General features: G+C 36.1%; 3 protein-coding genes across 8 annotated transcripts in view; 2 read left to right on the top strand and 1 right to left on the bottom strand.

The window, feature by feature from the left end:
- Positions 1-943: 943 nt before the first annotated feature.
- Positions 944-9,117, bottom strand: gcl (germ cell-less). Its single transcript, XM_087347592.1, has 10 exons — positions 8,954-9,117; positions 8,743-8,866; positions 8,288-8,384; positions 7,891-8,042; positions 7,076-7,206; positions 6,309-6,481; positions 5,691-5,892; positions 4,746-4,964; positions 4,342-4,432; positions 944-3,879 (listed from the first exon to the last, which is right to left on the bottom strand). The coding sequence occupies exons 1-10, from the start codon at positions 9,115-9,117 to the stop codon at positions 3,724-3,726; spliced, it is 1,509 nt and encodes a 502-aa protein (XP_087203718.1). The 3' UTR covers positions 944-3,723.
- Positions 9,118-9,600: 483 nt separating this feature from the next.
- Positions 9,601-16,250, top strand: LOC110841539 (cytochrome c oxidase assembly protein COX18, mitochondrial). Of its 3 annotated transcripts, XM_087347597.1 has the most exons (8): positions 9,601-10,155; positions 10,960-11,100; positions 11,508-11,655; positions 11,967-12,091; positions 12,775-12,885; positions 13,476-13,676; positions 13,902-13,947; positions 16,113-16,160. In XM_087347597.1, the coding sequence occupies exons 1-6, from the start codon at positions 9,601-9,603 to the stop codon at positions 13,674-13,676; spliced, it is 1,281 nt and encodes a 426-aa protein (XP_087203723.1). In that variant the 3' UTR covers positions 13,902-13,947; positions 16,113-16,160. The 3 variants fall into 3 exon arrangements, with proteins under 3 accessions (XP_087203723.1, XP_087203724.1, XP_021942882.1); XM_087347598.1 differs by lacking the exon at positions 13,902-13,947 and having other exon boundaries at positions 16,113-16,250; XM_022087190.2 differs by lacking the exon at positions 16,113-16,160 and having other exon boundaries at positions 13,902-15,994.
- The window catches only part of teq (Tequila), a 32,412-nt gene continuing 25,363 nt past the window's right edge, over positions 15,283-22,331 (top strand). For all 4 annotated transcript variants that reach the window (XR_002547218.2, XM_087347591.1, XM_022087188.2 and 1 more), the window contains exons 1-7: positions 15,283-15,424; positions 16,113-17,086; positions 17,746-17,969; positions 18,603-18,896; positions 19,412-19,705; positions 20,013-20,370; positions 21,540-21,876. Coding sequence is in view for 3 of the 4 variants with exons in the window: in XM_087347591.1 (XP_087203717.1) it covers positions 15,362-15,424; positions 16,113-17,086; positions 17,746-17,969; positions 18,603-18,896; positions 19,412-19,705; positions 20,013-20,370; positions 21,540-21,876 (2,544 nt within the window). In the remaining variant the exon portion in view is untranslated. The remainder of the gene's footprint in view (positions 15,425-16,112; positions 17,087-17,745; positions 17,970-18,602; positions 18,897-19,411; positions 19,706-20,012; positions 20,371-21,539; positions 21,877-22,331) is intronic.

Genomic DNA, 22,331 nt, shown 5'->3' with positions numbered 1-22,331 from the left:
TGGAGTTAGAGGAGAGGGGCGACCTTATCTGCTATAGTGGGGCGGTTAGGGGATTCCCCCTCTTCTCCTGGCCCTCCGCACCCTTCTCTCACTCTCTCTCGCTCTAAATACAACGATCGATGCCACACGAACTCGACACCGAAATCGACCGAATTCGTCTTTTTATCGTAAAGTCACGTGACAATAATCGTCTCCGTAAGGTACAACCTGTTTTCGAACAAAAATAATATCAACAATAACAGTTAAAACAGGAGTAATGAGATTATTGGTGGAATACAGTGCATATTTTGATCATTAGATAACTTGCTTTATGGCTATTATCAGAGAAAAATAAGATTTAAATTGAGATTAAATGTGTTACCATAGTTACATTTTCTTCTGTTGCACCTAACTCCATGAAGAAGCCTACTTGGGAAGCCACTCATGGACCCATGATCCCAATAGCTGTATACTGAGTCAGAATAATTCACTTAGTTATTGGTCCTTCTGAATGCACAGTTGTGCTGGTCAGGACATTCAAAAGAAGATAGAAAGAAATGTCTGAAAATATCATACTGGTCTCATACCATTATGCCTTTCTTTCAAGGAAAAGCACCGTTGATCCTGGTTGGATAAAAGGCAGGGAAACTGTCCCATATTCTCATTCAGCTTACTATGTCCCTTTATTGACTGAGCTCTCATGGTTCCATAAAATGTGAAAAATTAATAAGAAAACTTTTTTCCCACACAACAGTCATTTTCAGTCATACATGTTACTGGTTAATTTTCTTTTCACTTAATGAATATAAATATATTACAATTAGATTAAAATTCAGTTTGAGATTCTTGAATATTATATTCATTGGAGAAAAACGAATTTTCAGAAATGTATTTTTCAAAACATTGCTGGATTTGTTGGGTGTAAACCAGTTCCAATAATTAAATTAAGTACACAGTTTCCTGATATGTTATGATTGCATTTTATTTATCATTACTACAAATTATATGTGTTACTGATTACATAAATATGTAAAAGATTCATTTTTAATATGATACACTAAAAATAAACTTTTATGGCTTAGTCTACAGCTTTGATTTTAAAAAGGTTATTCTCTAATTGCACAACACTGTAAATGAAAATGCAGCCTCTTGAATGTCGTACTTATAAAAGACAAATTTCTTGCTACTGAAAACTTGCTTATTGGGTGATCAGGCTGTGAAAACTTCAAAGCTAACATATTTATTGGCATATTTTTAACCTCTTAAAACAACTGCTAGCCATTTCCTTACACAGGTTTTGTGTGTTCAATATAAGTAAATACTGACAACAAAATAAGTCAAAGTTTCTTTTATGGTGGAGGTCATAATGGAAAATTAAAGTTTTCTTCAAAGATTTGAAGAATGCAGAAGAAATCTTCTACATGAAACTAATTAAAATTAAATTCATTATTCACTGACTTGTACATGCTACGACGTATGAAACATTTATTAATAAGTGGTAAACATATCAAGAAATACATATAGAAACATTTCAGGCTTCCTGGTTAAAAATAGAAATGTTAATTGTTACTAATTACAAAGTAACTGTAATTAGGGAAGATTTTTCATTGTGTAATTGTGTACATAATTATCAAGCATATGTACTCAAGTCTTTGGGTACAAGTAATTAGTGCTCCAGAAAGAAAACTTAAATCTACCAGCCATTTAACAAAATCTACCGACCCATACTGCAATATCCTTCATACAATTTTTTTACAAAACATGGTTAAATACCTAACCATAAATGTAAATTTAAGGTCAGAGAACAAAAGTAAAACAAAGTTTTTAATTTAATTTCTGTTCTTTACAAATTATAATAAACCAGGGATTTACTTAAGAGTGAAACTGAAAGGTTCAACTCTGCCTTCATCATCCAAAATATCTGGTGTAATATATACATTTTTTTGCCTTAAATTTTTTTGTCAGACATTCTGATTTTAAAGGGATCAGTATTAATATTAACAATACATTTAAATCAATTGTTTTTTAATGAAAGAGTATGAGCATTAAACATGATTTCAGTAGCTTAATTTTGCAAGCAGTTTCTTCATTTAAATGATTTACATAGACCTATAATGCCACTTTTAATAACAAATATCCTTTTGAAACAACAAATCGAGGGTCTGACAAACATCTATGAACTGTACTCTGTGTAGAACTTCACTGGTTTAATACATCTGTTTGGTAATCATACACCATCTGCATTCAGTCACAAAATGCATAAAAGGGAAATGCACAGCATGTTTCAGTCTTATCAAAGTTCCCAAAGAGTATGCATAGCCTAATTATAATTTTTGCCTGGTCTACCTATAATTTCTCATGACGTATATAGTCCATAGTGAACTTCAGCTCACAACAAAGACCTTACCAATCTATATTACTTTCATGCATGCCATTTCTTAATCCATATCCCTTTTATGTACACAGTATTTGGTGGGCCTAAACAAAATACAGGAATGTCTTCCAATTTTAACTGACAAACTGATGAAGAACATATATGAAATGCAATGTTAATAATAATTAACAAATGGAATGAAAATAATATATGTTACATAAAGGTACATAACTTTGTGTAATTTCAGGTTCTTATGGTGAGAAGTATGAAGATGGCCATCTTCTGGGCTGCTGTACTGCAGTGGTCCCCAACGCGGTGCCCGCATTGTTACGGTAAAGAGGTTATACTGAATAATGAAGGCGGTTCAACCACGAACATTATAAAATCAAAGCGCAGATCTCGACTTACTGACGCCCATCTTGACGCTTGTTTGCGAGCAGCAACATCATCCTACACTCCCAAATTTGAAAAACTGACTGACGAAATGCAGTGCCAAACATCACACTAACCTCCCACTTGAGTAATAATAATTGAACTTATAAAAGTATGTCGTGTTGTTTTGTGTATTATTTGGTGTCCATATCTTATTTGTCCAGAGAAAAGAAAATTTGGCTTTGTTAATTGGTTGGTGCCCGCCACAATCTATAAACTCTCAAATGTGCTCGTAGGCACAAAAAGGTTGGGGACCACTGTTGTACTGTGTAGTCTGGTAGGCACTGACTGACTTTTCAGAGGAGTTCACCAAGTTCATCATTATAGCACTCCTCTTTAACACTGGTCAGTATCTACCAGACTGAACAGTGCAACATTCCATAAGATAACCATTTTCAAACTCTTGTGTAACTACACATAAAACATGAAAAAAATTAATTGTTCCATAGCAATGGAACTTCGATACATGACTCACATATAGTTAGTATTTTTTATTTTAATATAATAAATATCACTTTTGTATGAAACAAATAATTATGAAAAAGGAAGCACTACATAGGTTGATACATGTTATAATAAAATGTAGTCTGACAAAATATAAAGTACTGTATGAGCATTAAATTGATGCTATTTTGCACAAACCTAATTTATTAAAATTAAAAGTCATGTTTACCTCCAACCCAAAGATCCAGTCCTTTGTGTTCTTAACTTTGGTAACTACATTCATCACTAATTATTCAAATTATAAACTGGTAATATTGACTTTCACATTGTACATTCAGAAAAATCAGTCAAATAATAGCACCAAATGTAAATGAATTTTCCCTGTGAGTTTTCAAAACTGAAACAATGTTTTAAAATAAAGTCTTATTTTCTTTGCAGGACAAAGATTTTCCAGACCTGCATTCATAGAGTAAATCTTTCAAATTCACACAAGACTAGACTTCCTCATTCACATTTTGTGATGGTGACGACAACGGAAGTTCGCTGGAGGAACCTGATTCTTGGGATGGAACAATTGCAGTATTGAACAACAGGTTGACACTCAGAAGCAATGGGTATGTCAGATCCTTATCAAGTACCAATAGAGTCACCTGAAACAAGTTAATGACCTTTATCTCTTTCAGAATTAGTCTGTGATATTCAAAGGGTCAATGGGGACACATACTGAAAGTCTATGGAAGAATGCTCAAACATAAGCCCCATACTATATTAATGTCAAATTTTGTTGACATCTATTACTTTCAAAGTTACTGTAAATTAAAGTAACAAATCAAAATTATTTTAATGAGAAAACGAAGAGCAGATATCCAGGCAATGATAAAAGAACAAATATTTTAGGGAAATGAGGTGTGAACTGGATTCATCTGGCTCAGAAAAGGGTCTAACAGTAGGCCTTTGTGAACACAAGTTTCATAAAAGCATAAGATTTCTTGAAAATCTGTTCACCATTTAAAGTTTTGTGTGGAAAACGCAGCCTATATAAATCTGCAAGGGTCAACAGAAGTTACCTCAGTCAACCACAGAATCACAAGTAATAATGATGATATACATACCTCCTCATTCTTGAACAAGGTGAGGCACTTTAAACCAGTCGACTGTGTGTGTTTCACTTGTCTTTGTTCATTTAAGGATGCTAATGTCACCCTATAAATTTAAAACAGAGGCAACTATTATAACCATACCCAAGCATTTTGTCTACTTTCTGAAACACAACTGGAGGAACTTTAAATCATCTACCTGTGGACACAAAGCCTATTTGACAAATATTTATTTTAGGTAATAAGTAACACAATGCAATGTAAGGCAAACTTCGCATATCCTTAATCATGGCATTAGATGAAAAATGTCCATTAAGATATCCTACTTATAAAATAATAAAAGGAGGCTACAATATCTAGCCCTTTACAGATGAATGTACAGTAACAGAAACTGAGATGACTTGTCATATGAAGCTTACCTGCACATAATATGTCTCCGAGACTGCATACTCAGCATCACCTCATGGTCCGTGCGATGGTTTCTTTTCACTCGAAGTGTGTGAGTACTGCATGACCAAATGAGGTCGAGTCCCATGTTAAAACCAGTCCACCTCCAGACATGTTCACCTGAATTCACTAACGTTCTCCCACAGCGAACACAGTCATTCAAGAACTCATCATTTCCTGCTGATTTTGGACTGGAACATTTTATGCTTGTATTCAATACTATTACATGCAACAAATGCTAGTTTGTTACACAGGAGAAGAAGAAGAAGAAGAAAGAAAAGCCAACTATGCCCACAGTTCCATTTCTAACTTCCTATTCTTTCATCTACCTTATTATTTATTCTCAAGACATGCATTACTTTTGTTTTAAAAACTGTTAGGATAATCCAATCAAAGCAGTTGTGATGGGCTAGGCATGTAGCTTGGATAGAAAATAAATATATGCAACACATTTGCAGGAAGATATTTTGAAATGGATCTAACTGTAAGACCAAGAGAATTGTTCACAAGTTATTTACAGATGCAGTATTAACTATGGTGGTTGTATAATGACAAATAAAGTAGCAGGTTAACATAAATATCTGAGCAAGAAGTGTATGTGACTTACTTTGAGGATATGTTCTATCATTTTCTTGGAATGACGTAAGAAAAACAGGAAAATGCTCAGTCAAGATTTAAAGTGAACACCTCAAATTTCACCATATGAAACACCACTGAGCCAAGCCAACCTGTTTCATATGAGATAAAGATCGAAGGATACTATTAAAATTGATTTCCAGGCTGCAACTCTGTTGAATTGGTGCAGGGCAGTGTTCAATGGCGAGTTTTACTGTTGGTGGGGTTTAATCTATGAGCCTTTTTTCTGCAGTCAGTTGTTCAGTTCTAATTGGAAAGGAAATAAAGGGGCTAACACTCACCCTCTGTCGAGGCCTTGGTCAACTCTCAACATGTGGTACCACTGCTGCGACAGTGGCGGAGACAGCCATTCAGCTGGCATAATTCGATCACACTTTATCATATCGATATCCAGATGGTGGTTCACTAGGTGTTTGAATCTCAAGGCTTGAAATGGACCAGCAAAACTTATGCCTTCATTGCTTACAAGGAAAGGTTCTTCATCTGCAATTAATGGAATTCTTGCTGTTACCATTAGCCAGTTTTTACAAGTATTTGTAAAGAAGATGAAGGTATGGAAGGGATAAAGAAAAGGAAGGATAAGGGATGAAGATATGAAACAATGTTAAACGAAAAATAGCGTAACTGATTATAAATGGTAAGTTGGGAAGGATTTATGAGTTATCCAGTCATCTGCCTGGAAGGAATGAGATTACTATGAAATCCTCATCTATGAGAGTCATTCTTCTACCCAAGATTCAAACTGAGGATCTTCTGATTATAACAGAATACTAATAACTACACCCTGGTATTCAGTTTCACCAGGTTTTCTCTATACAGGATCATTAAATCAACATTTTGACTAAATATAACCACAATTTACTGACTCATATACGACAGCACCGCGACTCTTATTTTACCTTTCCGATTCTGAAAATAGTGCTGTGCTTCCAGAAGGCTCTCCCTCGATGAAGAGTCCCATTCAGGATGGAGTTGTAAGAACACCCAGAACCGGAGCAGCACATAAATAGAAAACTCTGTCTGCATCACAAAGAGGTTTGAGCTGGACACCAGTTTCTCCATCAGATCCACACTGATGAAAGAAAAATTTTACAAAGAGACATAAGGAAGAGAAAACACTGAAAATAAATCTTCCTGCTTAAAAGTGTTTTATGATAGATGGCACACACGTACAATGTTGCCTCTATATATTATTTAGAAGGTTGAAAGTATGTTATATAAAACACATTGATAAACTTCTACCAGGCTACATGGTGCAGAAGACAGCCATCTTTAAGCAGGGATAAAATCTGATACCATTATATCAGACAAGGTCTGAAACTAGACATACTACAAAGAAAGCTGGTGAAGGAAGAGTGATGTGGATATTTGGAATGCATGAATGGTAATTAGATTACTCTGATGAGTAAGTCAGAAATGAAAGCACCAAATAAATTACTACTGGGTAAACCAAAACAATGTGACGATACCTAGTGAGGAAGATATTTAAAAGAGAAAGGAAATATACAGTTACTCATGAGAATCTGCATAATAAATTGTTGACATTTATTGTGGTTATATCAAATAGCTTTGAAATGAAACAATGTACCACAATACAAACTATGTTTTTGTCAAACAAAATACAAGCATCAAACACATGAAGAGCAGAAGCATATTGACACATTACCTGATTTCACGAAGGTATCTGGACTGCTCGTGGAAATGACTTAATAGATTGATAAGCAACCATTTAAATGCTGCCTCCTTCACTTTCTGAACTCCGTACTCACAAGCTGCCACATAATATTTAACTGCCGTCTGAAAACACACATTTAACCTTACGTTTGTTTCATATTTAGGAACAACTTCAAATAAATATTAACAGTGCAAGATCATTTACAGTGTGCGGCTTTAGCTGGTGAGACTAGAACTAAACCTAAATCTTTGCAAAGGGTCAGAAAAATTATTTATTTCTGAAGAATACCAATTAAGTTTATATTCAGCTGATAGTTTAATCAATAGCCTGGTCTTATATCTTGCCTCTTCTCACCTATTGACAAAATCAAAGTGCCTCAAGTGAGTGAGAAAACAGACTCTTCACTTGCTGTACACTGCAGTACTTTTGAATCCATTGAATATTTCCCACATCACTAATTGCCCTCTCACAAATATATAAGCAACTTATCAGTCACATCTGAGGTTTTCAAAACAATGAAGATGTCAATGTTGTAATTCTGTGTTGTGACATTGTGTGGACTCGTAAGTAGATACATTTCTTCAGTCTTGGGGAAACACTGTTATCTATCTACAAGTCCACATATTATCACAACCCAAATGAACAACAATGACATCTTCACCACCTTGAGAGCCTCACATGTGACTACTAAGTTGCTCATGTATTTAAATGAGGGGACAATTAGTGATGTGGTAAATCTTCAACATTGCTAGCTTAAAGTTCATTCCCCAGTATCATTCTTGAAGGCCTAATAAAGAAACTGGTACCTCAGCATTGACAGTCTCAATCATGATCTCTACACATTGATCAATGATTCCTTCCAGCTGAAATAAAGTTGCTGTTGCAAGGGTTGGTACCACTTCGATTGGTTCCAGCGTGATCTCGTCAAGGTAGAGGGAACCCAGAACTGTGTACAAAGCTGTAAATAGAGAATTATATATTAACCGCTCAATCAACCAACTACCTCCATGGAACATAGTCTTTCTTGAGAAGCAAGTAGTCACTCATCTAATTAATAAATTCCTTTATGGAACTGAAGATTCACTGCCATATTCTCAAAAACCCATTACCAGTCCCTATCCTCAGCCAAATGAATCCAGACAAAAACCTTTCTGTTATAATTTTATGTCTCGCAGTAATGAATATCATGACAAACATACTTACAATCAAGATTGATATTTGGGTCTATGACTTTAATGTGTACAATGTCTTCTTTAGCTTCTCGCCATGATCCAGAAAACATACTGGCAAAGTAAGGACTCTAGAATGAAAACAACAGATGTAATTACATAAGTTTCAAATAGGTGTGGTTTTCATGTTTATTTAATTTCCATTTGAGGAATCTACAGACTATCACTTCCAACAGCAGGAAAAAGATGAGATGCGAGGTTTTCAAAGTAGTGAAAATCTGGATTGTGTTCTTCAGAGTTATGACACAGTATAAGCTTGTATGTAACTATCTATAAGACTGCAATCTATCATAAACAAGATGACAATTCAAAATATATAACGTGGCCCAAGTGGAATTTAATTTTTCTGACCCCAAAACCTTCCAACAACAGACTAATATATACTTCTGACTCAGGGCTAGCTACGCAGGAACATAAACTGTAATTTACCTGGCAAAGGTATACTTTATGTAATCGCCATGGCTTTCCCAAAGCTATAACAGTAACATCACTGTTATTGCCCTCCTTGAACAAAGCCCGATAGATGTACTGGGCAGTAGACAGAAGCTTTTTCCTAGAATATAAAATAAGTTGTATGACTATGGGGGATTTATATATTAATTTCTGCAAGGACAAGTATTATTTTAAATGTGAAACTTACTTTTTTGGTGTATGTAAGGTCTTTTCCAATATATGATCAGAATCAATATCTTGATCATCACTTTCTTCACGTCTCCGTTTCCTACCTACGAGAGCTCTGACATTTGAAGCAACATTATGTGGGTTGAAACTGTCTGTCAGAAATTTACTTATTCTCTCGCCCATATCGAAAAGTCATATATTTCTAAAACAAGAAATACTATATATATAAATGTTACATCCCCATCTTCGACATTAAACATAAGAACTTAAAACGTCCAAACATATGCATAACCTCTTTTTTGCCAATCGCAACAGCCATACGTAACCAAAAAACAGCTGTGCTGATAAACAAAATTTTCACAACCCTCAGTCGGTTCCATTACAGATTAACCTACCACAGAGGCATCTGCTGGAGAAAGTTCTGCGGTGCAGGAAGGAAGCCTTTTGTGGTCGTTATATAATAAAAAGAAAGTTAAAGTTGTAGGAGTGATGACGGTATTTTGACCAATTTAAGACATAGGTGTGGCTTTCATGCACTGAAGTGCTAAAGACGATTTTACCTTATGATCACAGAACCACTGCACGTGACTTTGATGCGACAACACGTGAAGAAGCAAATGGGATTCTAACCTAAACCCCTAAATCTCGTATTATTTTGTTTCGAAAATGTTACGAGTATGGACTCCGAATATCTCCATGAGTTTGCAGAGAAAATACTTTCGGAGTGTGAGTTATTTCGAACCCCAGAAGAAGTGTAAACAGTATTCAGACGCAAGTTACTTAGAAGTCCTTCCAAGATTGGGCATTTGGTGCCATCTTTCAAGAATACAATCACCGATTAGAAATCCCGACCCATTACATAATAAAAATAGTATTATTTGCTGTTCTACGAGAAATACATCGTACTCAAATTCACTTTACAATAATGTACAGTATAGACAATTGACATTTACTTCAAATTACAATATAAAAAGCATACTGTCAGCCTCAAGTGTTCACCCACATTTTCAGATTAGGCACATTTCAGGGCAGTCTGGGGAAGAAACTGTAGGGATATGGACTCGTGTGTTCTTCTGGTTGTCAGGAAGCACACCGGTTGGCTATGCTCAAGACTTTCTGTTATTTCTGCATAATTCAACTGGCCTTCCATGGTGGACAACTGTCATTCTGGCAACTGTTTTTCTCCGCACTGCTGTAACACTTCCTTTCGCAGTGTATCAGGTTTGTTTATCAGATAAAGTTATAACAAGATGAAAAAGCTGAAGTCTACCTCTTACTCCTCTTTACTTGTGGCTCAACCAAATGAATAATTCTGTACTCCATAATACATATTTAATGACACTTTGACTACTGCAGATGTTGTGTAGTATTAAATGATTAGGCGATTCTGATTTGGGAAATATTTGGAAAGAAGCAGTCTTGTCATATTTTAAGGTACTCTCCCAGCATTAGCCTCAGGAACAGAGGAAATCAAAGAGAATCTTGGTCAGCATAGCCACTCTCTAGGTTTGGATTTGAACTCATGACCTCTCAAATAGGAAGCAGAAATGATAGCTGCCACACCATGTTAGGTGATACAACTCCACAGTGTGGAGATTCTCATGGCAGTGAAGATGTCAACTTTGGTCTTCTGGGTTGTGATATTATATGTACCTGAAGGTAGATAATGATAGTTCAGAGAAACATGCTGACTTAACATTCAGCCCTGAAGTCATTCTCTTTTTCAGAAATGTTATTATGTAATTACAAGCCTACAAGAAGAACATAAATATTAAAAGTTTGATCTGCTAAACTTGTAACTGTGTGCCCATGTAATGAAATCAACTTGGCTGTACATTTATGCAAAGCTGTTTACATTGTGTACATTGTCTCACAGCTTCCTATCTTATGAGTCTGTAGACTTGACTACTCTCTGCGTACCTTCCGTGATAATTTTACTCTGTGTATATATACTTGTGTTCCTGTAATGTAATTTTCATACATGAATTGTGTGAGTTCTGATTGAAAATTTCTGTTTCATTTTAGAATTACATTCTTGCTAAGGTTGAAAACCTGCATCTTCTTGAGATGCCTGAAATTGTGAAGGAGCTGAAGAAAGAAACTGCAATTGCAATGAAGAAATTCAATTGGACGGAGAAGCAAGCACGGACAATATATAATCGATCTGTAAGTTTAATGGATTTGCTATTTGGCCAGACTGTCTATTGCCTACATTAAATTACTGTGAAACAATACTGTGTGAGACAGTTTGCAAATAGAGGTGGGGAAACTTAAAAAAAACTTGTTTCACTTTGATCTCACTGATTCTATGTAGATGGAGCAAGAATTCATCTTGCATCCAAAGGGTGGGAAACTTGCCCTTTGTATAGTCATATGTCATGGCAAGATTGTACTAAAATCAAGTGGAAACCACTCTAAATGTAAAGGGTGGTCAAAAGGATACTGTAAACAGTTAAACAGCCAGTGTAATTAGTGAACATATGTAGTGTGACAGGTCAATTTACTGGTGGCAGTGCGCATTCACAGGTTCCCCTTGTACGACTTCTCAGTGTGTTATTATCTTGCTATTTCAGCTACGGAAACAGTGGAATAATCTCATAATCCGAGACAACTGCCATCCATTGAAAGCTTCTATTCTTCTGTGGGTACAGTTTCCCATGTGGATTTTCCTGTCGGTTGCATTGAGAAATTTGGTTTACATGCTGCCTCACAATGATGGATGTAAGTTTTTATCATTGTGTTTTACAGTGTAATTTATGTCTCTATAAATGTCTTCACATCATGATTCATTCTTGGTATATTCTCTCCAGATTATGTGTTTGTAGACTACTTTTAAAGCCCTTTTTCATGCTGCCTAAATTGTTGATTTGTGTCAGATTTTGTAATTTTTTTCTTATATGGATCATAACCTACATTTTACTCATTTTTTGGGGGGATTATAAGACTGCTTATTTGAAGATTCATATTGAATGATCCTCTGCTGCAGGAGGAGAGAGCACAGTTTAATGAAATAATAACGTGTCTTATTGCAGCTGCATTGGTCACTTACATGGAACTGAGTGTTGGAGGCTTTGGTTGGATTCCAAATCTGCTTGTTCCTGATGAATCTCTTATCCTGCCAGTTGCCCTGGGGCTTATCAATCTTGCCATAGTTGAGGTATCAGCTAATTATCATGTTATAACAAGTACTGTTAGAACACAAAGCACATTATTTAATGTCCTTTAGAAATATTATCTCATTAAGGGAGGATGTATGTGTTAGCAGTATCTTATGTCGTGATTGACCATGAAAGCTTAAACTCATTCAAAGTTTGTCTTCTTAATGTATATTTTGGTATGATTATAATAAGCAGCTGGATTAATCTGGCTCATGATAGGGATCAGTGACAGGCTCTTGTAAACATGGTAATAAACCTTTAGATTCTACAAAGGCAAGGAATTTCCTGACAATCTGAGAAATTTCTGCTCTGTAGACTATTAAGAACTTGACATGAAAAGTAATAGCCATTATCCTCCATGTATCTTTTGTTAATATTGATCCTGGTTTTGGGTGCTTGCACCATGTGAAACTGGGCTTTGTTGCCGATATTTTAGAGAAACATAATGCCTCCATCATCAGGGATGGAGTGAGGAGTATTATGTAAGTAGAACCATGTGTCTCCTGACAATATATACATGATCTCTGATGCTGGAGGTAGTATGTTTTTTTTCCTGAAATGTCAGCAACACAGCTCAGTTCCACTCGGTGCAAGGACACACAAGCAGGATGAACTTTGTTTAATGAACACAAATTTCTGTGAACATTTTCATACCAGTATTCTAATAAAATATCTGTTCTAGCTTCAAGTCATGTCCAAAATAACGACAACGAGCAAACTGCAGAAGTATCTGACACATTTCTTTCGATTTCTCAGCATTGCCATGATACCAATTGCAGCTTCTGTTCCCTCGGTAAGTATTATATTTTTGTAATTTAGAATAATATTTACATCAAAAATATAATTGGTATATCATAACATTATTATATTTCAGTGAAGTCTTCTTAGGCAATCAGCCATGTCAGGTGGTTGCTGATGTCCAGGAAGACTTCATTGAATTTACTTGGTTTGAAAGCTGTAGAACATACATTATTCATTTTATTAATTAATTAAAATTAAGGCATAAACTTTGCCGTTAGTATATTTTAAAAGTGTGCAGGTTTCTGTGCTAGCAGAACTGATACACTGAAATAGATCACAGAATTATATGCTTGCTACGTTACATACTATGCCACATAAAGGTGTTAATTACGTGTACTGTGTTGTAAACAAACATGTTCAGGTGTGCCAGTAATAATTAGATGTGTAGACCCTTATTTGTACAGCATAATGTGAGGCAGACTGTGGTACCACTTGGAAGTTCTGCTGCTGTTTTACCAGTGTATGACTCAGGAAGGGTTTAGAACCACCGGTTTAAATGACCACCGAAAGATTTAGTAAAGTTTGTGTTTGGTTATTATTGTAATCAAACAACTTGTGTATGATTTGTTTTTATGTGTATAGTGCTTGAACTTGTACTGGGTGACTTCAAGCATGTATGGACTTGTGCAGAACTTGATTCTTCTTTCTCCTCGCGTGAAAAGACTTTGCTGTATCCCAGAGACACCCAGTCAGCTCAGCAGTCCTTATAAACACATAGCCTCTGAGATCAGACATCGAGCTAATTGGATCCCAGCTTGGTGGAAATCTCAAACTAAGAATTAGGTAAGGATTGTTGGACATGGGTTTAATGTTTACTTACTAACTAACTGTACTAAATGTACAAATCCAAACTGATAGAGAGAATTCAAATGTTGAACTGTATATTGCATGAATAAAAATTTTGTAGGAGTAAAATATTTAATGAACATGAAAATAGTGCCCCTTGAATTAGAAATGAATTGTAGAATATCATATCATCCTTCCGCTGATACAATGCATTTTTTGCAGATGGTTTCAGAAACTGAAGACAGGAGGAAGCATAGTGGCTTTACAGGTTTATACTTAGGTTGTAATGCTGATATTTGTAGATTTTTCTGCAGTCTCTTTACATCATGTATAAAGAGCCATGTTTCTTCACATGCTAGCATGTAATGACTCAGCAGCACTGTTCACAACTTGGTACAGCTTGGAGAACATAGCTATATTTTGCAGAATCTTATGGGAAATATTACATTTAAAATAGGCAATTTTTTACATATAATCAACAGATGTCCTGCTCTTCCAAGAAAATATTTCTGTATGAGTGCAAGAGCTGCAGTGCTGCAAAGTTTGAACTCATAATAATGCAAGTTCTATGGAAAGAGATTGCTAGCATGCAATGCATTATGTTGGACACCACAACAAAAGGGTTAAGCAAATACCAGGTTAATGAAAATGTCACATTTACAAGTATTCATACCCCAGAACTAAACAGAATTGAGTTATTATAACAAATATGACATTTTATGATGCACCTAAAATCACTTAATGGATTAAACAGCTACAATCCACTGATTGACAAACACTTTGTAAGTGACCATGAAATAAGGAAATCATACCTTGTTTCATTTAGTAGAACATGATATATTACTATTATAGTCTTATATCTAAAAGGTTCACATTTTGTATACTTTTTATGCTTTATTTAATGATGCTGTCAGACTATATGGCATTCAGTGGTAGGATGATTAATAAATTGTAAACTGGAGAAAGATATTGAAGGAAGTGGCCATGGCCTAATTTAAAGTAGTATCCAAACCTTTACATCAGTAGACTGAGGAAGACCATGAAGTACTTCACTAAGGATAGCTAGTCTCTGGGCCAGTGCTTTGAACCTGGAACCTCCTGAATACAAAGTAGGTGTGCTAACCACTCAGTTATATTACTTGATTATATTTTATGTAACTGTATTAAAATAGAAAATACTATTACCAACTTGCAGTATTTAAGTGCGTCTTCTTTTGTTAAAGCAGGTGGTACACTGGACTTTAAAGATTTAGTTTACTGTCTTGTAAGAAAATTCTCAGTACTGTGTTCTTGTGCTGAATATTTCAGTAGTTGTTTTACAAGTTCATATATGACTTCTTAATTCAGAGAACCCATTCAAGGAAATTATTCCTTATTGATACTTTGGTACTGTGCCAAATATTTTGCGTGGACTTCAGCCAGTGAAGAGATAATAAAGATATAAAGGTCACGTCCTTTAGCCCTGTTATTGTAGCTCTACTTTGAACTCATTTGTTACGTATGGTGTTAGTTTCTTTATTTTGTTCCAGTTCTGTCTGCATGTAGGTGAAACGGTCGAAGTTATTTTGAATCCTCTGGTGATGGATTTTGTTATTCAGCAAAGAGGATAACTTTAAATAGAGAACAGTTAATGACTGCTGTCTAACATTTATTGAATAAGTGGAGCTTAGACAAATATAAACATGGTGATTAGAATACTAGGGGTATTGAAGGTTTTTCTGCTGAATGTACTGATATGTGTTGCTGTGAGTACATGCATGTAGTTTCTCTGAATAATATAGAAAAGGGACAGTTGTGTTTAGTATTAATTGAATAATCATGGTATATGATACAGTATTAGGTCAAAAGGAAGTATTGAAATAAATAATTAGAACTGTTGTACATGATTTCTATGAGAAATTTATATTTATTCATCTGTTCAAGAAATCTGCTTTTATGCAATCAGAATGTTTATTACCATTAATATGAGAGCCCACTAATATATCTGAACTTGAACCAGTTCAGTTCAGATCCTATTTTCCTACAAAGGAAGTAGATTTCAAATGTTGTCCGTAAGGTCGCTTGTATGAACATTACAGTCTTAAAAGAATTTAAAACTTATAAATCAGGAGGTGTTGTGACCCATTTTGTATGATTATCTCTTGAAGGGTCTCCCCAAATTAGTTGAATATGATCAGTGACACCAAAGTATAATATGACTTAAGACATTAGCATAGATGCACATAAAAGCAGAGAACTGTAATTAATTTCAGGAAAGGAGTCATCACTGTCGAACAGTAATAAAATATTGTTTAAATAAATATTTTTCATGCTGATTTTGGTCTGTTTACCTGACTAGCTCATTCCCATTTGGAATATGCCATATTACCCCTTGAAGGGTAAGTGTACCCATGTTAAGAATGATTGTGCCTGAGGGGGTGTGTTTCTTTTCAGATTTACAGCCCAGAAGATGAAGTGACAAAACCACCAAAACGTTGGGTTGGTTTACCATGGCCTGTGCGTGTAGACAAGAATAGTCGCCATGCATCTGGTTTAATTATTGGTGAGGAATATATTCCACCTACCTTGGACTACAGTAGCAAAAATATCATGGGTCGAATGTTTTCAAGTGATGATGGAATTGAACACATGAAACTAACTCCAGGACAGTTGATTACTAGTGAGCCAACCAGACAGCATAGTAACTGGGATATTGTGCCAGATCCAAGTAGTGATGGTGGTTTCAGATTAGTTGAGTCATCATCAGGAAACATAAATCCAGCACACATCACCCAGCAAGGATCAAGTTCAAGTCTTGTGTATGAGAATGGGAATGCTTATGAAGAAAATGTTAAAGGAAATAATCATGAAGAATCATCAGATATTCCTGGAGCAGGAGTGACTAGTGGTGCTGTTACTTCAGGTGTAGCCTTGGCACATGGCTTACAGTGGCCTTCAAAAAATGTTGTGGGTAGTGGAATGTTGAGTGCTGCAGTTGTTGGTACTGGTCTTCTTGTTGGTAGTGAATATCATAGACCTTCAGCAAGTGTTTTGGGCAAGGGGGTGAACAGTGGTGGTAGTGGTTCTTCAACCAAGGACAATCAACCTTCACCTCACATGAACTGGGATGTTTTCCCAAGCAGTCAGCTGCAGACTCATTCTCAGCTTGTTTCTGAAGGGAGTGGTAGTTTTGGAACTCAGAAACAAAAAATACAATCATCCAAAATTGGTTGGGAACTTCCTTCAGCTCACCAGTCGCAGTCTAATTTTTTTCCAGCTGCACACTGGCATGTTGCTTCAATTTCTGTAGACCCCAGTCAGAAGTTGCCATCAGTTGCTACTGGGGTATTCTCTGCAGCTGGCCAGTATCTGTCATCTCCATCCATGGGTTCAACAGTAGAGAAAGCTGTGATGTCAGGCTCAACTTAGTAAGTAGTAAATATGAATAAAGCATTCTGTTGTATTTTAGGAATATTCTTTATATCTTAAATTTGTAGATCTTTCAGAATTCTGATGGACATTAACTAGTTAATTTTTAATTGGCTAAATTTAAAGTTATTGGCCCTGTAATGTGTAGTTTCCATGATTGTAATGAAAACTTATTAGGTGATTTTTTATAGAGGACAGAAATGCATGAACCAGTATTTTTCACAAATGTAATATAATTTCAATTGCAGTACTTAATTGGACACTTTAAAGTTTTGTCTTTATTTTTATATATTACTTTATTTGTCCAGTCAGGGTCCTGCAAGCACCGTAGTTTTTAACTGTTTAACCCCCAGTTTGCAACAGTTTGTAAAATGATAGTTGTAACTCCTTGTAACTTTTTTATTTGAAGAAAATCTTCTATTAGCATATTTTCTTGGTATATTTTTTAGTGTTATCATTTTATATATATCTTGATGTTTTTAGTAGTGCTTTGGAAAGTGGATGGATTGATGAGTTTTTTAAGTGAATAATATGCATTTTCTCAATGTTTTCTTGTATGATTGTTATCATTATGATCCTTATTTATGTTTTAATTGTTCTAGATAATTAAATTTTTCAGCGTTTTCAAATGGACATTACATTCTGGGGTTGATTACAGTGATGCTACCAAGTGCCCTCATGGAGCTACTGGCCAGTTTGTGTATCGTCCTGACTGTAGACAGTTTCTGAACTGCTGGAAAGGACGGGGCCTTGTCCAGTTCTGTGCTCCAGGGACTCTCTTCAACCCTTACTCTCTGGAGTGTGACTTCCCAAACAAGGTTAAATGTTTGCAGTTTTCACTAGATGAAGAAAGTGCGAACAACATAATTATGGGCAATTCGGGTATGGAATAAACTGCTTTCATCATGCATAGCTTCTTGAAATTAAGATTTCAAGAATGCAATCTTAGATTTTGCTTGAAAAATTATGCCAAGTCCTAGTGGGCAAATTGGAAATTCATCTTCTATCCCACAGTTTTTAAAATAAGTTAGGAAATTTATGTGTAGCATAACAGTGCTGCTGTGGTTGATAAAATTCGTATATTGACTTTTGTGAATTGCATCAATGACATTACAACTTTCTGGGATTAAGGAATATGTGTGAGTAGGGTGTCTGGCACTTGTATTGTTGAGTGATGGTATCGTCACAGAGGATTGTGACTGGCTGGGAATCCCTGGATGTAGATTCCCAACATTAGGATTACCCACCCAGTCATATCCACACACTGAAATGTATGTATGTCTTTGCATAAAATGTCCATTATTGTCTGATTTTAACCAAAATTTGAATGTAAACAATTTCTAATAAAACTTTCCGTCAAATTTCATGGAAATATGTTTAGCCGTTCTCTATGTGTGAGTCTACATAGCATTACAATCCAGAACAACAATATTAACATATTAATATTCCTCCCATTGAATGGTATATTACCTGTGCGATTGAAGCGTAAACTAATAACCATAATGCTCCTTCCAGACGAGAGACATATTGAGAGGGACAGTCGATTGGTGGAGTCTGCAGTATCCACAAGGCACCCTAAAACACAGACACCATCACCTGTGCCAGTGAACATAAGAAAGGCAGACTGCCCTATGGAGGGAGGAACAGGGCTTGCTCCCCATCCCACAGACTGCAGTAAGTTCCTGAACTGCTGGATGGGCACAGGTCATACCCAGCAGTGTGGACCAGGGACCTTGTTCAACCCTCAGACTTTACAGTGCGACTTTCCATACAGAGTGAACTGCATTGTATCAACTTCAGGTTTGAAGGGTGAGTTATTTCAGATGGAGCCAAATTTGTATTTTTATGCGTAGCATAACTGTGCTGTTGTGATTGTCAAAATTTATACATTGACTTTTGTGAATTGCATCAATTACATTACAACTTTCTGGGATTAAGGACTGTGTATGAGTAGGGTGTCTGGCACTTGTATTGTTGAGTGATGGTATCGTCACAGAGGATTGTGACTGGCTGGGAATCCCTGGATGTAGATTCCCAACATTAGGATTACCCACCCAGTCATATCCACACACTGAAATGTATGTATGTCTTTGCATAAAATGTCCATTATTGTCTGATTTTAACCAAAATTTGAATGTGTAAACAATTTCTAATAAAACTTCCCGTCAAATTTCATGGAAATGTATTTAGCCGTTCTCTATGTGCGAGTCTACATAGCATTACAATCCAGAACAACAATATTAACATATTAATATTCCTCCCATTGAATGGTATATTACCTGTGCGATTGAAGCGTAAACTAATAACCATAATGCTCCTTCCAGACGAGAGACATATTGAGAGGGACAGTCGATTGGTGGAGTCTGCAGTATCCACAAGGCACCCTACCACACAGACACCATCACCTGTGCCAGTGAACATAAGAAAGGCAGACTGCCCTATGGAGGGAGGAACAGGGCTTGCCCCCCATCCCACAGACTGCAGTAAGTTCCTGAGCTGCTGGAAGGGCACGGGTCATACCCAGCAGTGTGGACCAGGGACCTTGTTCAACCCTCAGACTTTACAATGCGACTTTCCATACAGCGTGAACTGCATTGTATCACCTTCAGGTTTGAAGGGTGAGTTATTTCAGATGGAGCCAAATTTGAATTTTTATGTATCTTTATCCTTTGGAGCTGAAGCTCCTACCGAAAATAAAACACAATGCCTTCAGATTATTAACTTCTGAAATAGTAAATAATTTAAAGTCTTTATTGAAACTGTAATTTAGCATCTGACTAGCTGTGAAGCTCATAGTCTTTAAAATATATTAAACATTTGTTGTTCACATAAAGGAGTAAGATTTTTCCAAATTAAATGAACAACAGAATGACATATGAGGTAAGTAATATAATAATGTAAAGTATATAACTGAATCTGTTGCAGAGAGTGCCCCCAGAAAGTTTTCACCAAACAAGCCATATCAACCCCCACAGCAACTAAAACCTACCATTCAACCAACAAGACCTCCAACCATGACTTCACCCACAACTAGAACTACTACTACTACTGCTGCTACTACTCCTGCTAATACAACCCCTGCCCCATTGAAACCAGCCCACAATGTTTCATTGCTTGTGAATCCAAGCGGTCAAGTTTTAAGGCTTCGAGGAGGGCCAGGACCATGGGAAGGCTATGTTGAAGTTCAGGGTCCAAGTCCTGGATGGGGTCTTGTTTGTGATAAGAGAAATTCCTGGAGCATTGTAGAGGCTACAGTTGTGTGTCAACAGCTGGGATATGAAAGGTAAGGAACATTGGTTCAGGGCCAGTGCACCTGCAGTTATGTTATTAGGTAACTGCATATTTCAAGGCCAGTTCTGTACTCCATTAACCCATATAAAATGAAAACAATATTATAAGAAGAATGTACACACTTTTATTACATGATTTCAACCCTAGAGCTAATTTTACTTCCTCACTCCTCCCTTTCTTTCATTTTTTCTTCCTTCCTTTATACATTTTCCTATTTTTTATTTATCTATGCCTTGTGGTAAGGATTAAATTCTTAAATTTATTTAGATTAGCTTGAACTTCAAAGGGTTAATGATACTTCCATTTATAGCGTTGAATGATTCACAAATAATGAATTTGAAATAATATGGAAGGAAGCAGTCATAGCCTAATTTAAGGTATACTATCCTGGCATTTGCCTGCAGGGACTGAGGAAAACCGTGAAATATGTCAGTCAATATAGCCAGTTTGTAGGTCAGTATTTGAAGCCAGGACTTTCTGAGTATAAGGCAGGAATGCTAACCTCTCTATGATATTCTGTTTATGTTAATTGTGTTCTGTAGGAGCTTCATGAATGTTAATCTCTCTCCTGTTTGTTAAACCATATTTTATCACTAATTAAATGTAATATCTTATAAAAGACATTCTGATTTCCTTATAAAGATTCTTATAGTCAAAGTGAAATGTGCATTAAGTGTAAGTGTGTCTTTTTGCTGATAAATCAGGAATGGAATTGGTCAAGTAAGTACTGCTGTTACAGTTCTGCCATACATTTAGATCTGTGTTTTTACTGTTACCAGTGCAAATCTCAGTTCAACTCGAATGTCAGTAGTAGTGTTAAGGTTATGTAAAGTAGTTGTGTTTTTAAGATGGCTTATTTGCTTTGAGCTGTATTATTGAAAGTTTTTATACTAGGAAAGAAGTTAAGGTGCTCCCGCATAACTCTACCATCTGACTTATTTCTTGTGACTTCTGGTTATTCACAAATTATTTCAGTCAACAGACTGCATATTAATCAGCCAATAACTGCACTGAGGACATTAATTTACAACTGGGGAAACATACTGTGAAGAAAGTAGCAAGTAAATGTTGAAAGTGAGCAACAGTTGTGTGCTCTCTTTCCACGAATTTGGAATGCACCCTGGAAGTGTAATAGTAAGTAATTCAGTGATTTTTTTAAAGGGGTGCGGAGTTAGCATGGCAGGGTCGACCATTGCAGCCCACAGAAGACACACTACGAGTGAGTGTAAATGAAGTATCATGTGGTGGAAACGAGACTACTTTCTCTGCATGCCAGCTGGAACCTGGACAGCAGTGTGTGATAGCTAGAGATGCGGTTGGTGTCCGTTGCTACAAGAACTGGGCTTCTCAGTGCCGTCCTGGTGAAGTAAATCATGGCGAGAGATGCTATAATTTGGTGGTTCCTAGTGTACGCCATGCTGTTGAAGGCTTCAGTCATGGAGAGGCGCTTAGAGACTGCCAGTCCAAAGGATCACAACTCCTTGACATTACTTCCCAGGTGAGATCATGTTTCTTTCATAAACTAAATGGAATTAAACTAAACTTTGTAATGTAAGTCCTTGACAACAGCCAAACAAGACTAATTACTGTCAGGCACTGAAAAAATAATAAAACAATAAATTCTAAAAAATCCAATAATACATCTTAATATGTAAGATTTGAGATTTACACAGCGGTGAGTATGAAGATTTCTGTCTTCTGGGTTGTTGCGCTGCGTAGTCTGGTCGATGTTTACCAACGTTTCTGAGGTCATACTGTCATATGAATATTCATCACCCTGATGACGGAGGCAGTATGACCTCAGAAACGTTGGTAAACATCGACCAGACTACACAGCGCAACAACCCAGAAGACGGAAATCTTCACATCTTAATATGATCTACAAATATTGTAAAATATCAACAAAAGGAAAACAGGTTCCAAATATACAATATAAGGCCTACAGAATATGAA

Source organism: Zootermopsis nevadensis, unplaced genomic scaffold, assembly GCF_977971745.1.
Source record: "Zootermopsis nevadensis isolate Lab colony 2312 unplaced genomic scaffold, Znev_1.0 Znev_ptg000012l, whole genome shotgun sequence".
NCBI lineage: Eukaryota > Metazoa > Arthropoda > Insecta > Blattodea > Termopsidae > Zootermopsis > Zootermopsis nevadensis.
This window is presented reverse-complemented; position numbering and strand designations above follow the sequence as displayed.

Bases quoted from the DNA above. Each gene is read 5' to 3' on its own strand.
- gcl (XM_087347592.1), bottom strand. From the start codon at position 9,117: ATGGGCGAGAGAATAAGTAAATTTCTGACAGACAGTTTCAACCCACAT. The intron at 5,893-6,308 runs GTAAAATAAGAG...CATTAATTGCAG, and splicing joins CTATTTTCAGAATCGGAAAG to ATGAAGAACCTTTCCTTGTA. The intron at 4,433-4,745 runs GTAAGCTTCATA...TTAAATTTATAG, and splicing joins CGGAGACATATTATGTGCAG to GGTGACATTAGCATCCTTAA.
- LOC110841539 (XM_087347598.1), top strand. From the start codon at position 9,601: ATGTTACGAGTATGGACTCCGAATATCTCCATGAGTTTGCAGAGAAAA. The intron at 11,101-11,507 runs GTAAGTTTAATG...TTGCTATTTCAG, and splicing joins GGACAATATATAATCGATCT to CTACGGAAACAGTGGAATAA. The intron at 12,886-13,475 runs GTAAGTATTATA...TTATGTGTATAG, and splicing joins TTGCAGCTTCTGTTCCCTCG to TGCTTGAACTTGTACTGGGT.